This window comes from Crotalus tigris, unplaced genomic scaffold, assembly GCF_016545835.1.
Source record: "Crotalus tigris isolate CLP2741 ecotype Arizona unplaced genomic scaffold, ASM1654583v1 scf7180000024401.5802323, whole genome shotgun sequence".
Classification (NCBI taxonomy): domain Eukaryota; kingdom Metazoa; phylum Chordata; class Lepidosauria; order Squamata; family Viperidae; genus Crotalus; species Crotalus tigris.
The window spans coordinates 3,848,211-3,863,911 of record NW_024100569.1 but is presented as its reverse complement, the minus strand read 5'-3'; the positions used below and the strand labels follow the sequence as shown (position 1 = coordinate 3,863,911).

The 15,701-nt window shown below is 33.5% G+C and overlaps 1 protein-coding gene across 1 annotated transcript in view; it reads right to left on the bottom strand.

Annotated features, from left to right (window-relative positions):
* Positions 1 to 15,701, bottom strand: part of CFAP47 (cilia and flagella associated protein 47) — a 184,418-nt gene that overhangs the window by 67,828 nt on the left and 100,889 nt on the right. Inside the window, exons 39-45 of the mRNA XM_039329589.1 lie at positions 14,436 to 14,662; positions 13,573 to 13,747; positions 8,677 to 8,870; positions 7,882 to 8,025; positions 6,220 to 6,393; positions 2,971 to 3,082; positions 482 to 619 (exon numbers count right to left, since the gene is read on the bottom strand). Of these exons, the coding sequence (XP_039185523.1) occupies positions 482 to 619; positions 2,971 to 3,082; positions 6,220 to 6,393; positions 7,882 to 8,025; positions 8,677 to 8,870; positions 13,573 to 13,747; positions 14,436 to 14,662 (1,164 nt within the window). The remainder of the gene's footprint in view (positions 1 to 481; positions 620 to 2,970; positions 3,083 to 6,219; positions 6,394 to 7,881; positions 8,026 to 8,676; positions 8,871 to 13,572; positions 13,748 to 14,435; positions 14,663 to 15,701) is intronic.

The window sequence follows — 15,701 nt, the reverse complement described above, 5'->3', positions numbered from 1 at the left end:
GGATTATCCCAAGACTCCTATATTGATTATGAGCCATAAATGTTAAATGCAAACAAAGACTGCATATTAAAATTGAAAAATAACAAAATAGTTAATATTCATGCCATACAATATTTACTGTCCAAGAAGCATTCCCAGTTTATTTGTACTAGAATGCTAATTTATATTTGTATATACTGACCATATAAACATTTCAGTTAATATCCAAAGAAACCTTTGAAACTTATGCTCATATTCAATATTCTTAATGAAAAGAAATGCTAATTTTATAACACTAGAAAAAAACTGATTATACAATCTGATTATACATTGAAAAATAAACAAGTTTTCTGCACAACAAATAGATATTTGTCGTAGAATCAGGCAAAATGCATTATTTAAGGAGAATCTGATTTGACATATAAAATAAGTATTTCAATGCAAAATGACTGATGATAGAACATTTAAGCAGACTAATAAAACGACTATTAAAGAAACCTACCACTGTTTGCCCCATTGCCTGTTTCAAGCTTCTCTGTTGATGATTTCTGAGAGTACTGAACACCATCTGGCTCCTCCAGTAAGGAGTTTTGTTGATACTGCTGATGTTCTCTCTCTTCAGCAACAAATACAATTATACCTAAGCAAATAGTTACCAGATGTTCTATTAACGAAAGAATCTGTTTCATAAGATCAATTGCTATCTTCATCTCAATGCTGATATTGTGCTTAATTACAGAAGAATATCCAAAATTTTAATTCAAATTGAGTTTTGATATTTCTTTTGTCTGACCATTGTCTTGGTTGCTATCCAGTTATTCAAGGTTATTCCTCTGCCCATTACACACATTTGCTTGGGAAAAATAAAATTCCACAGAAATACATAGAATGGAATATAAGACAAATAATACTTGGTGGATGAAGTTAAACAGACTGTGGATAAGGAGGGAAAGCCATGTAAGAAAACAAATGCTGCGAAAAAGACATGAAAATATTTTATAATGTATATGTATAAAAAAGGATGTAGTTACAGAGCAAGGAATAGTTAAGAGTTGTAAAAGGCAGAGACTATGCAGAGGAATGTGTACCAAGAATGAATGCAAAAAATACAGGGTAATTAGTTTGTAAGGTAAACTTACAGACGCATTTGATAGAATTCTGACTGAAATAATACAGGAGGTGATAATGAACAAAACCTGGGAAGTGTAATGTGACATTATGCCAGGTAGGTAATGTGGAGAACAGGTTTTTGTTCTTCAACAAGTCATTAAGGACTATATGAACTTAAGAAAGGTTTATTATTTGTTAATCTAGCTAACATGAATAACCTTCAGTTATGAGATGTTTTGCTAACAGCTTTTCCAGAAAAACCACATAATAACCTTGAAACAATTAACATTTACAAAATTAACTTAGTAAAAATGTAAGGAATATATGGTACAGTAAAGTTTTAAAAAAATATAGAAGGTGAAAATTGGATTCACTTTTTAAGATTTATTTCATTGTGGCAAAAGTTGTTTCATTCCAGTATGAGTCAATTTCTAGAACTGTTGAATTTTGCAACATCACCATCAGATATGAAATAATGATCTGCTCATTACATATCAAACAGATTTTAGAAAATGAACTATCCATTTTGGTAATTAGAATTGGAAAAAATATATAGCAACAGAAATTTGTTGCTAGCTGTCCAAAGCTATCTGCATTAATACGAAATGCCTCTTCAACAACTTTTTAAGGTTGGTTAACAATAAATTAGAAATCCTAGAGGAATTCCCAGTTCCCAGAGGAAAACTGTTCTCCTGCCAATTTTTTTAGCAATTAACACTAAACATATTTTCTTCTGCAGTAAGAAAAGAGGGGGAATGGAATAATTTCTCTGCTGTAGATGTCCCAGTGAGCCACCATGGAGGATTTTTTTCCCTTAAAGACATTATAGTGATTGTGAAGAAGAATTCTGGGAATTAAAGTAAAAAAAAAAAAAACCTTTTTCAAATTCATCTTCTCAGGGGAAAAAATAAAATCATTTCTTATCAATTAGGTGCTAGGAGCACTCAGACCAGTTAAAAACAGGTCAAGTATAAATATAAAAAGAAAAGGAAACATAGGTTTGCAGAAATATAAAGGAGACAGCGACAAAGCATCAGTCCAATTTCTCATTTTGCACTTTCAGTTAAAAAGGAGAGGAGAAGAAAAATATAATGGCTGCAATGGAAAGAGGATGGAAAACTAGACAACTAACCCATTACTTATTTTCACATGCAAAAAAGTCATATTTTAAAAATGTTCCAGTGTCTGACTGAGACTATAAGCCCAATAAAACATTACAATGTTTTTGAAGTTTGTTATTTCCCATTTGCAGAATGGGTAAATATTTGAATGGTAAACTAAAGATTTCCTTCTTTTGAGTAATCAACATCAGTCAGTGTTTTAAAGTATGGCGAAGTATTATGACATAACTTTAAAAGGGTATATATATTTTGATAAGTATGGTCAGTTTTGCTCAAAATAACTGACATTACTGGTAAGGAAATCACGAGAATCTCAGAAGACAAGTAATGGCTTTTTCTACAGATATTGCTACTCATCAAGAAGGTTGCTATTTTATTTAAAAAATGATTACCCTCTTTAGCGCTAAGAACCGCTGTGACAAATATAGCAGAAAAACGTCTATGAAAGAAGTAATCAAATCACAAGAGACATACGGTAAATGATACAAACCAAGTTCAACATGATGAAAAGCAACAGGCCAGAAGAGACAATGGGCTGGATAAAAGAAATGAAAAATAGTTTTTCTAAACTCTGGGAAACATATGTTCTAGATTAGAATTATATTTAATGGGCTTTAAAACAGGAAAAAGGAAAAGCTTTTGTAATTGATTTTTTGAAAAACAGAACAGGTTAGAGATCAGATAATGTAATGAGTAGTTAGCATTCCTTGTTAATTATCCCATAGTTGTAATCTAACACTAGGTTAAATTTAAAACATACCATTAAATTTTCCCCGTTTCCTTGGAAATATATTCAGCGTATAGGCAGCTGTATCCTCAGGTTCTACCTTCAAAGTCATTTCACCACTCACTATGGAAAGATCTGAAGATACCTAATAGGACCAGGAAAAAAAAGCTCCATTACAATTTTCCTGAAATAATATAGAAAATTTTGCTCTTAAAATGAGTTCAAATGCCAGTATTTTTCTACCATGTTTAATAAGAACTACCAGGTCTTTTACTATAAAAGGGCAAATAACTACATTGCAAAGGTAGCTTGTTGCTGCTATCACCTTGATCATTTTGCTGCAATCTAGTAATCATCTAGATCTTGTACTCCAACTTAATTGATTATTGTATGAAGGAAAGAATTTCTAGGGTGTCATTTCAAATCTATCACATTTAGATATACAGTGGTACCTTGGTACACAGCTGCTTTGAAACTCACTGAATTTGATACTTAAGGCATTTCAATGTGAACATTTTGTCCCGACACTCATTGTTTGTTTGGTACTAAATGCATAAGCTAGAACTTGTTGGTGTCAGCTACTTTGTGACTCACTATATTATTCCTTATGGGAAAAAAAATTGTTTGGTACTCATCATTTTTGGTATCATCACACCTCCTGGAACCAATTAACAATAAGTACCGAGGTACCACTGTAATAACTTTTGAAATATTCTGACAAAGTAAAGCTTGCAAGATCAAGATTTTTTTCTAACACTTTAAAATCATACAATAAATTTAAAAAGCAAGAAATACTCTATATACTTCTATATGCATAATGTAAACATACATACAAACATCATTTTAATTGACATTTGTCACAAAAAAATTACGAAGTGATACTTTAGAGGTATGTGTGTATGTATGTTAAGTGTGTGTGTATGTGTGTATTCATTATGTTAAAAGAATATTTTTCTTCTTTCCACTCTAGTGTTAAAAACTGTTTTCTCAGGGGATAGATAACATGCGTAATTGATACAAATAAAATAATGTAAACTAGAGGTAGGCAGCCTAAAACCTCAAGACATCATGCAGCTCTTGAAAGCTCCTAAAAATACACATCCTAAAGATCTACAAAAGTTAAAATTTTAATTGTTTAAGAATGAGAAAAATTATTGAATATATGACTAGGAGAAATATTTTAACTAGATAATTAAGTATAAATTAAAATGAAATAAATCTGATTTAATTTGCTTTAACTGTATTATCTTTCTTCTAATGCAGGCCCCGAGCATAGCACTCAAAAATCAAAGGCAACTCTTGCACTAGAAAAATTATATCCTTAATATCAATAACCTCAGATCTAAACCTATTTATGGCTGGAATTGAGACCAATGTCAGATTATAATATAAAAATAATAATTTAAAGTATAAAAGTCGAATAGATTTTTCATTTTTCTAATACGGTAATGAAAGAGACTAAGTATTTCTGGATGTCAGTTTTTCACCAATTAACAGGAGCCTTTGGCAATAAGGAAAGCAGACCAATCTTCCCAGGCTTTGCCAAAGACTAAGCTATTGACAACACAGAATCTTTTCCCCATCACTGGTCTAAGCTGTATATTCAGAAAAATTTGCTTGGAAAATATATATTTGCAGCGTTCTGCAATAATTTCTAAGCTAAAAGATTAATAGTAGTTAAATTTCTTTTAATATCATTACAGGTGCATGTGAAAAACCAGATAATTGCAGCAGTTGACTATTACTTATCATAAGTCCCCCTGGTACTTGCTTTTGTTATTGCAATAAGTATACTTTGCACTAAAAAAGCTATTCCACCAAATAAACATACTATACACAATGTTCTTATAAGCCAGCAACAAGGCAAATTTGAGCAAACCTCTTCTATTGCACTTAAAACATTGTACTGTCCTGATATTTGACAGTTTTTTTCCTGCTTAATCATTGTGCAGAACATAAATATTGATTTATCTTTATTATTTATGAAATTTATTTGCCACCCAACTTGTATCCAATGGTTTAAAACTTTCCTTCATAGTTAACAAAATCTTTAAGGTCAGCTACTTGAGTGGGATTGCAGGTAAAAATATAAACATGGAATAGAAGCGATAACAAGACAATCTGAAGGCAATTTCATTGAATTTAAGGTTCTGGGCTATCTTATGCCAAGGACCAAATTCTGTGTCATATACCAGATTGATAATTAACAGCAGATGAAAAGGACATATATTCTGTACATTCTAAAGGTGGTGGCTATGCCCTGCAATTATTTAATCTTTCGAACATACTAGCATCTTTAAAATGTCTAAAATTATATCTAATTGAGAATTGTGTAAGTTTATAGAAAGTAAGTATGTTAAAATTGTTCACTAGTTGGGAGGTTGGAAGAATATAAACATTTTATTAAACATGCATTGAATAAGTTTTGGGTTTGGTGGTGGTGGTGGTGGTGGTGTGTGTGTGTGTGTGTGTGTTCGTGAACACCCTCAAGTCGATGTTGATTCTTCGTGATTGCCTGGAAAAATCCCCACAAGTTCTCTTGGAAAAATTCTAGAACTGATTTGTCAATATCTACTTCCTAGGGCTGAGAGAGAGTGACTGGTCCAAGCTTACTTAGTTGGCTTTGTGTCTAAGGTGGGATTAGAACTTACGGTCTCCTGGTTTCTAGCCTGATGCCTTAACCACCAAAACAAACTAGTTCCTGCATTTAATACTGTATTAAAATATTAAAAATAAACAAACACAAATACACAATTGAGCCATTTCTTATTTTTGGTTTTGAAGACAAATCTTCTGATTTTTGAGAAGATGTTATGAAAAGAGAGAAAAATATTAAATTTTATTTCTATTATTTTACTACTCTGAGCATATAAAGGATCACAAGATGGAAGATGACTTAATTAATAATAAAGATCAAGGAATCTCAAACTAGTTGGATGAATAGAATACCTTTTATTTCTGAAAGCCCAGTGCTTCATATATTATATCACTGACATCATTGCACAGATCATCAGAAATGAAGTTATTTGCATCATTTGCAAATAATATGATACAAATCAGCTTGAATGATATAAAACCAGTTTAAATTTACCAGAGTCATTTAGATTATGTCACAAGCAATAGACTTGTCTATTATTTCAGGGGGATGTCTGTGGAGCAATTTAGTTTCTACATCCAAAGTCTGCTAAAAGAGGGTCCGTTACGTGAGGTTTCATTGTATATTTATTAGACTGAACATTCTGTAAAGCAATTATACAGTCTCATTCCAGCTGACATATATACCTTGTATATCAATTCATTCTTGGTAAAATTTGGCACCATTATGACTTTCTGTATAATTTGTCTAACTTGGCAATCTATCTTAATATGATCCAGTGCCAATGGTTTTGTTGCAATTCCTTTCAAGAGAAAGATATGGTCCGTACCATCTGCTTCATTTTGTAAAGTAAGCTGCCCCTATGATTATAGAAAAGAAATGGAACATTTATTATCAGGGCAAAATACATTTTTGCAAAACAAAAAAAGCAATAAGAATAAAAATTAACACTCCCCCCCCCAAAAAAAATTACAGATAGTCATCTATTAACAACCACAGTTGAGACCAGGACTTCTGTTGCTAACCGAGGTGATTATTAAATAAGTTGTGCTTGATTTTACAAACTTTTTTTGCCATGGTTATTAAGTAAATCACCCCAGTTGTTAAGTGAATTATATGATGGTTAAGCAAATTCAGTTTCCCCCACTGATTTCGTTTGCCCAAATTTTGATCACTTGATCATGGGGATCCTGTGATGGTTTAAAGTGTGAGGAGCTGTCATAAGACACTTTTTGCAACGTCACTGTAAGTTTGAACAGTTGCTAAAGGAATGGTGGTAAATAGAGAACTACTTTGTCCAAGGTAGTTATAAGATGGCAGTCCCAGTAACATACAAATGGCTCTCTAAAACTGGAATCCATCCACACATCCCGAGGCTTAGGAGAACAATCAGGCTTCCAAGTCCTTTCAGAAGGCTATCAAGGAGAGACCCATTTGGATTTTGGGGAGACCTTGCTTCAGAACAGAGAGCGAGAAAAGAAACTGTACTTTCACGTATGCATTCTGTTCTTTTCTCCTTATATTATGAATATGCTCACCAACCTTCTTATTATTACGGACACATCCATACAACCTAGCCTATAAACCTAGACTGTCCAGGTAATACTACACCCAAGAAGGACTTCCTTGGTATTGTCAGGAGCAGATAAGCGCCTTTATTAATTATTTCAATTTATATGGCTGCTGCCCATCTCAAATTCATGATTCTTAGCATCTAGCAGGAATTAAACATTATATAAAAACTATACAAGTACAGTCAGCAGACAAGTTACAAATATCACAACAGCAATTAAGTTACTACATAAGCTATACCAAACACCTGGATCTCCAAACTTGATAATAAAACCACATCTTTAAGCCCTTAAAAAAAGAGATAATGTTGGGATCCAATCTAATATCTGGGAAGGATAAGGGTCCAAAGGCCAGACACCACAAAAAATGAATTTCTGAATTTCTGGTTATTTTAGCTGCACCTAAGAATGGGAGCAGCAAGTGGATATTAACATATGTGCTATATCAGCACATAGCTTGTCAATACTATATGCTGATTCCTGAAATTCTGGATTATCTCTCTGTGTTAATGTAATCAAAGAGTTAATAATTTAGTGAATGATCAAAAGATAAACTGAAATAGAGATGGCTATAGAAAACATTTTATAAGCTCTGGGTTTAGATTTTATTTTATATGTGCTTACATATATTTACAAATTGCATGCTACTTTAGTCTGGTTTATAGTCACTATTAGCATATGATGCATATATGATTAAAATACTCTTGTCATAAGTGCAAGCGAATATCATGCCAAAGGACCAAAAAACCACACACAAGCAATGCTTTAATTTCTTACCATAGTTAAACATTCAGCAGTTGGCTTGAACATGAGAGGATACAGAGTTGTTTCACCAGGAACTACATATATAACAGGAGGACCATAAAAACAGTATCCTTTTAAATCTGCTTTAAGTTTCCAATTTTGTTGACTCAGATTAGTCTAAAATATGAAAGCAGTTGATATTTTATGAGGTGCAAGACATATAAGAACTATTAAGGAACAGCACAGAAAAAAATCTCAATTCAGTATTGCAATAACAAGATACTATGATTTTAGATATTTTGATCTTTACATAAACTGCCAAATTATTGCTGTAATTGGTAAAATAACAAAAAATATTTACTATGAAAGATTAACATCTTTCAGCTAATATTGACAGAAGAGAGCGAAGAGAGAGGACCTGATATAAAATATTGTAGTTAATGTGCTGAAATGTTGCTAGAAACAACATGAATGAGAATTCAAGTTTAAACTTGTAGAAAATATATGGTTCGAATAAACCTATATTGGATTGAGTTGTACAGTAAATATATCATTATATTGCTAGAATGATTTCATAGTTTAGTTGAAATCAGACAGATGTTTTGAATGCAATAAAGAGAAGGGATAAAAATCTTCTGTTTCTTCCTGCTGCTACCATGAATATGAACTTACTCCCTTAATTAAATACTAATTATAGAAAAAAGGGTTGATATTTTTTGCATAATTGTATTTTAGTTTGTTAGTTTTCAGAATAGCATCTTGACTATAGTAATATTTAATTTATTTAATATGTCATATTTAACTTTTATAAAGTAAAAAAAGACATACTATTGGGATGTCCTGTATCACTGCTTGATATGCTGGAGTTACAAACTCTAGTTCAGCCTCGTAGGTATCTGTGTTCACCACACATTCTATCTTAAAGAGGCGGATGTCATATTTAGATTCCAGAAGGATATGGCAAGGATATCGGCCAGCATACTGAGGCTTAAATATTAGAGGAAGTTCAATTGCATCATCTTCTGTAGAGGGAAAAAGTTAAAGTTTAAAGTTAAATTCCATACTTAAGCATTATAAACATTTCTGGGATGCATGAAACTTTTCAGAAGCTAATTAGAAAGTGCACTTTATGCATCTGGCTAGAATATATGAAAATGAAAACAAAATTTGATTAGAAATTGATTTAGTCAATTTGACAATTTGAATATGCAGAAGACTGTTGAAATTAGCAACAGGAGTCAGTCTTAATAGCTGTTACTGTTGTCTTCCGATGCTCATTCATGTTTATTGTTACGAGCATTCTTCAACTTACTACCATAACTGGGACTAGAATTTACTACGGTAGTTTACCAAATCAGGTGGTTGTTAAGCTAAGCTGGCTTCCTCAATTGACTTTGCTTGTTGGAAAGTGGCTGAGAAGGTTGCAAATGATGATCACCTGACCACAAGACACTGCAATTGTCATAAACCTGAGCTAGTTGCCAAGCATCCAAATTGCAATCATGTGTGGTGGTGAAACAACTGTAACTTCCAGAATGTGTCATAAGAAAGTTCTGAAGCCACTGTAACTTCAAACCATAATTACAGTTGTAAGTCAAGGACTATCTGTATAAGTTACTTGTTGTAGACCGAGGCTAGTACAATAATATTGTTTAGAGCAATCCTAATCAATATTTGAACACAAAAAGAGATGGTTTGCATAAAGCACATTTGACCAATTTCCCTGAATATCAGTCAAATACCAGCACAATGACCTAATCAGTGGGAAACATACCACTGGATTCCTGCTTCAGAAATGACAGTGGTGATCCAAAGGTAGAAATCACAATAGCTGGGAAGAAGAGGGAGACACAGATGATATGGTTTCAGTAATTAAGTTCTGGTGTTTATAAGAGTGCTACTCTAGAGGTAGGATGTATATACAAAACTGCCAAAATGTAACAAGCAATTTATATGAACTTTGGGACTGAAAAGTTTGGTTAACAGCATACATTAATGGGATTTCTATTAAGACCATGAAAAAATTAGGATCTCAGCACTGTGCAGTTCAATGTACAATTGTCCAATTACAAAAATATAAACAATGACTTCAAATGCTTTTGTGAAAGTGGCCTCACTTACCAAAAAAAGCCAATAACTTAGGACAGGGGTCTTCAAACTTGGTCCTTTTATGACTTGTGGACTTCAGCTCCCAGAATTCCTCAGCCAGGCACGCTGGCTGAGGAATTCTGGGAGTTGAAGTCCACAAGTCATAAAAGGGCCAAGTTTGAAGACCCCTGACTTAGGAACTTGACTTGAAATGATGTAATATAACATGGAGATAGCAGCATTACAACATAGAAAAAAGCTAATGTTAACGCTGCTAACATTGGATGTTCCCATCTGACAACTGTTGAAAATGCAGCCATTTTCTCTTCTCCTTTACTATGCTTTTTCTTCCTTTAAGAAATAGGTGCAGCAGGGGGGTTGGGATAAAAGCTCAGCTAGTCATGATAATAACGTTGCCGTGGGAACCCAAGGACAAACTGATAATGTTTTGGTGGGCTGAGGAGAAAACCCACGCTTTTAACTAATTGGGGAATGTGATTTATGACAGTTTATTGGAGGTGGGAATTGCACTTTGTTACTCTGTATCGGGGGGGGGGGGGGGGGGAAGGGAATTTATTTTTGGGATTCAGCTATGTAGTGCTGATACTTTGTTTCCTGAATAAAATGTTCTTTAAGGAAGAATTTTGCCTTGAAGTTCTTTTGATGGGTTTCATCTATCAGAACCATGACAGCTAACAAGTGATATTAATGTTATATGGAAAACCTGTATTAAAAAAAATTATTGATCGATATAAGCAAATTATAATAAATTTGTTCATTGGAAAGAAGATGTTAAAGTACACATTTCCTTTAACAATTATTTCCATCCAGAAGACAAATATAAAGATGAGCCATTTTTATATTTGTTCTGTGAATCAGAAACAAGTTTATTAGACTGAGTAAACGTAGGAAAAGTTAGCATTTTCTCCCTCAACATGACAATCTATTGGGAAAAAACCAAGGCTGGATTCCTGCACCATTGTTCTAAACTTAGAAGGAGCATGTTCCATGTCTCACCGTTATATAAATTTTGGGGCCTCAAAAATGTGTCATTTCTGTGGCTGTCTTTGCCTAATGGCCTAAAGACCACATGGCCTTGATTGTTTTAATTTAGGGAAGCCCTAATAGTGGGCTTTTAAACAGACCTCAGGATAGGAGAGTATATGCCTCTACACTAATACTGGAGTTTTATTCCTTGTTATACAACACCTAGAGATATGTGGAGAATTGGGGCAACTTATACGTTGAAAAAATAAATCTTAGTATATGGTATATATAATGATACATATATATTTGTTTTTTGAATAACCCGAATAACCAAAGACCTACATACATATACATGTGTGTGCGTGTGTGTGTGTGTGTGTGTGTGTATGTTTTTCTGAGGTTTTCGTGGGTGTTTGTACATAGGTCTTTGGTTATTCGGGTTTTCTCCCACGTCAAATTGGAAGTGTCTTGGCAACAATTCGACAAAATCCCATTCGTCATCTTCAGGCTGGTGTTTTCGGCTTCTTGCTTCTAGGAGCAAATCTTGTATATATGTATATATATACACCTGTATATTATATATACAAATGTATATATAATATACACCTTACCATTGCTAGTTCTCATATATATATATATATATATATATATATATATATATATATATATGTATATATATATATATACACCTGTATATTATATATACAAATGTATATATAATATACACCTTACCATTGCTAGTTCTCATATTGTTTTTAATCTTTTTTACTTTGCTCATGAGTTTGATCAGCTTTATACAGTAAATTGCTCCTTCTTGTTGGTCTACTACTTTGTTGCACAATTTTCATTGCTAATTTGTGATTAGAATAATTTCTTATAATATCTTCACTGGTAAATGGACCTTTTCAAATTAAAATTCAGTCACAAGTTAAGATTTTTACAGCAGACATGTGCAAGCTAGTGGATATAATCGTTTTTGTATTTAATAGTTTCCCTCAGTGAACTATTATTTAAGGAGAATAATACACCATTATATTATGTCTCCAACGTTACTATCATGCTATCACTAGCTATCAGATTACAGATTGCACCTAAGGTTCAAATTTATCAGAAAAAAATCAGCTTCTTGTCTCCTAAAGGTAAGATTATGACCTGCTAATTCATGAATTACCTTGTTTCTATTTTTTTCATCAAGTTATTATCCTCACTGGCTATCTCTCACAAAAATACTCAGATTTGTCAATTAGAGAAGCAGTACAACTAATATCCATATTCCTGGCTCATAAATAAATTTTGCTTGAATAAGGTTATAACTGTCTCTTTTTGTTTAAACAGGAGCACAGAAAACATCCAAATTAAAACAAATGCTAATACTTCAATATAAGAACTTTTTTAATACAATGCACTCTTAATTTATCTAACTATATGAGCAATTTTTGACACAGTTAATATGTTGAAGTAAATAAAGTTCATTAATAATTTATAGAGGATACATCTTTATCTAAGTTTAATACAACTCTTCTACCCCATTTTTTATTTTATTTTTCTCCCAAAGTTTTTTTTTAAAAGGATTCATTTTTAATAGGACTTAATGCTTTTTGTTGCATGCAACATAATTCCAGACGTGACTACCATGTTCCCAGCTGTCAAATGAACTCTGGTAGCTGGGAACATAGTGACCACTTCCAAAGTCTGTGCAATGAAGCAATCCATTCCAGTGTTGTAGGCCCTGGAGCTCTTCAAAAGATAAGTGAGGAGAGCATGGGGCCTGATGGGGTGAGAAATTAGGCCTAAGGCCTATGGGGACCCAGTGGGGGAGATAAAAGCCTGTGAGGAACCAGGGGGAGGTGAAAAAGGCCTGCAGAGACCTGGTGTGAGAAAGAGAGACCTACTGCGACCCAGTAGGAGGGGGAAAATGCCTACAGGGACATAGTAGGGGAAATAAAGCCTACATAGAACCATTGGAGGAGGGAAAGACCTATGGTGAATCAATGGGAGGAGAAGGTTTGCAGACTGGGAAGGCCTGCCAAGGGGTGGGAAGTAGAATATGGGGTATCTTGAGAGCTGAGGAGGCCTTAGGAGGCCTATGGTAGCAGGCCTGGGTCTGCACTGGACCTCCATGTGCCTCTCCCACCACTGAGGTACCTGTGCTCCACTTTACAACTCTCACATTCATTTATCAGCCACATCAAGGAGAGCATGGGGTAGGGGGTGGTTAAGCAAGGCAACCATAATAGGCAGAATCATTGCAGTTGTATGTCAAGGAATGCCTGTACCTTGCTGATACTTGTGAAAAGATAACAATTACATAATGATTATGACATCCCCATCTGTCTAATCTGAAATAAAATTAATCAAGCACTAGTATGGGTTATTATCCCAGAACTGGGGAGATTTTGGTGGAAAATTAGATAACTATCTTGTAGCCTACATTAGTCCTAATGACTCATAAACAACTCCAAACTGATTTCTTTCTGTCCAGTACTGGATATGTACTACTCACGGGGTATCTCTTTGCTATACAAAGCTTAGGATAAAAAATTGCAGTACAGTAGGTGGCACCTTTAAGTAATGTTAGATAAATTTTGTTCCTGGATCAGATGGCACCTAAATGTTAATTTTTAGTTGAACTAATTTGATGCTTCTTACCTGCTTTATCAAGCCAATGGTCTTGTTTTCTAGCTTTTGAGGAATTAACTCTGCTTGAGGCTAACACGGGTATATATATTTTTGAAGGAATTTCAAAACACTCAGGCATGCTCGCTTCAACATTATATTCAATACATTTTTCAGAGAATAAAGGATAGTTGTGCAGAGCATCTTTCTGTAAAACATAGATTTAATAATGATGTAAAAGAATTTTTAGAAACAAGATTCAAAGAAAAATATGTGATTATGTTAAGAATACACCTTTGAATAGCAGAAATTAATGGCTGAGAAATCTTGAATATCTTGTTTAAACATCCCCCATTGGATGATATATCAAAAAGTTAGAATAAATGAATACAGAATTTCTTACAAACTTAGAAAATTATCAAAACCATAGCCCATTTAAACTCAGGAGAGACAAGTATATTAATTTTAATATATTATTATTTATAAATTATTCCAAAGGGGGCCTAAACATTATTATCCACTAGACTTCATTAGTAAATCCAATTCAATCAGACTTGTTTTGGCTAAGATACATATGCCATGAAATTGCACATATGACAGCAACACGTTCTTTAATTCTTTTTAAGACTTTTCTGAAATAGCAGTATAAGAAAAAGTCATAAATGTTCCATTTTGCAGCATTATGGTTAAAAGAAATCCAATCTTTTTAAAGCTTTCGTGATTTTGTAACAGAAGAAAGAAAACTAGAGTCCAAAAGATAGATAAGAGGTGCAAAAGGAGGATAAGGTCCCTTTTCGGTCTGTTTTATGTGCAATAAAAATCTGCTTAGCTAGCAGTTTTAAAGGTAATGTACGAAGCAAAATTACAGTCGTATTTTAAATAATTAGCATTTTCACCTCAACTCTTGACAATCCCAAAGCTGCAACTGCAACTCGAACGCTACTGCTCTCAAGTGTTCCTGTGGCCCTTCTTCGCTCATATTCCAGAGCAGACATACGTTGCTGTGCTGCAATAGCCAATGCTTTCTCTCTAGCTTCATTGATCAAAGGGATCTTCAGCTTTTCTCTAAGTATATCAGTAAGGTGACACTTCAGATAAAGAACTGGTGGCATTTCTCTCTGACCTGTAATGAAATCATTTGTCATCTGCCCTTTTATTCACAACTCACAGAGGAGACGGCGAGCAAGCAAGAAAGATTCATCACTATAAAGTCATGCTGTGCCTCCTCTCTGTTGCTCTAATGCTGGTAGGAAAGTGAAGCAGCATCATAAACTACCCAGTAAAATTCTGTTTGTGCAAGTTAATTTGCATGTGCCAGTATTAAATTTAGAATAGCACTAACTTTTTTTTTGCTTCTTTAACATAAAGTTGGAAATAATGGACAGGTTCAGTATAGTCAACAACCAATGTTGCAGACTTTTAACAAGGCTTCTGTTCCCTTAAAGACCAAATAGGAAACCTTGGGTCATCCTTTCAGAGATATTTCCTTACCCGATTCCTCAATATCTTCAATAATGGCAGAGCCTCTAATGTACTGCCTTCACTAGAAAACTCTTAAAATTTGAAGGAAAATTTCAGAGATGCACTTGCCTTAAAAATAGCCCATATTGAATTGTACAGCACATTCAAACACCAGAAATTGATCATAGGAAAAGTTTTATGACATTTTTAACTTTACTATGTCAAAACGTTTTATGATAATATTTATGTCATAAAATGTTTTATAAAATTTGTCAAATTTCAATTTCATGAGAATCATGGGTCCTGGATTTTGGATGCATTCTGTAAGTTAGCCCACTTGAGGTACCTTGGTTCAAAAACTGTCATGCGATGCGCTATTTTTCAAGTTAACGATTACATACAGACAAACATGAATGTTTTAGTAGTGTATAAATGTGAAGTTTTCCATAATAGTTAAAATGTGAAATAGCAGATTCATGAAACAGATTAATAAATGCCATTGAAAAAAGTTGACAATTTTCACTTATAATACACACTTTAATTATTCAATTGAACATCAGTTTGAGAAAACTGATTTAAAACGTTTAAACAAAAAAGTGAGTGCTTTTAAGATTGAGTAAGGATGTGAAAGAGGGGTGTGAAGAACTTTTAAATACAAAATAAAAAAGAATAAAATATACTTTCCACCACAACAAATAAGT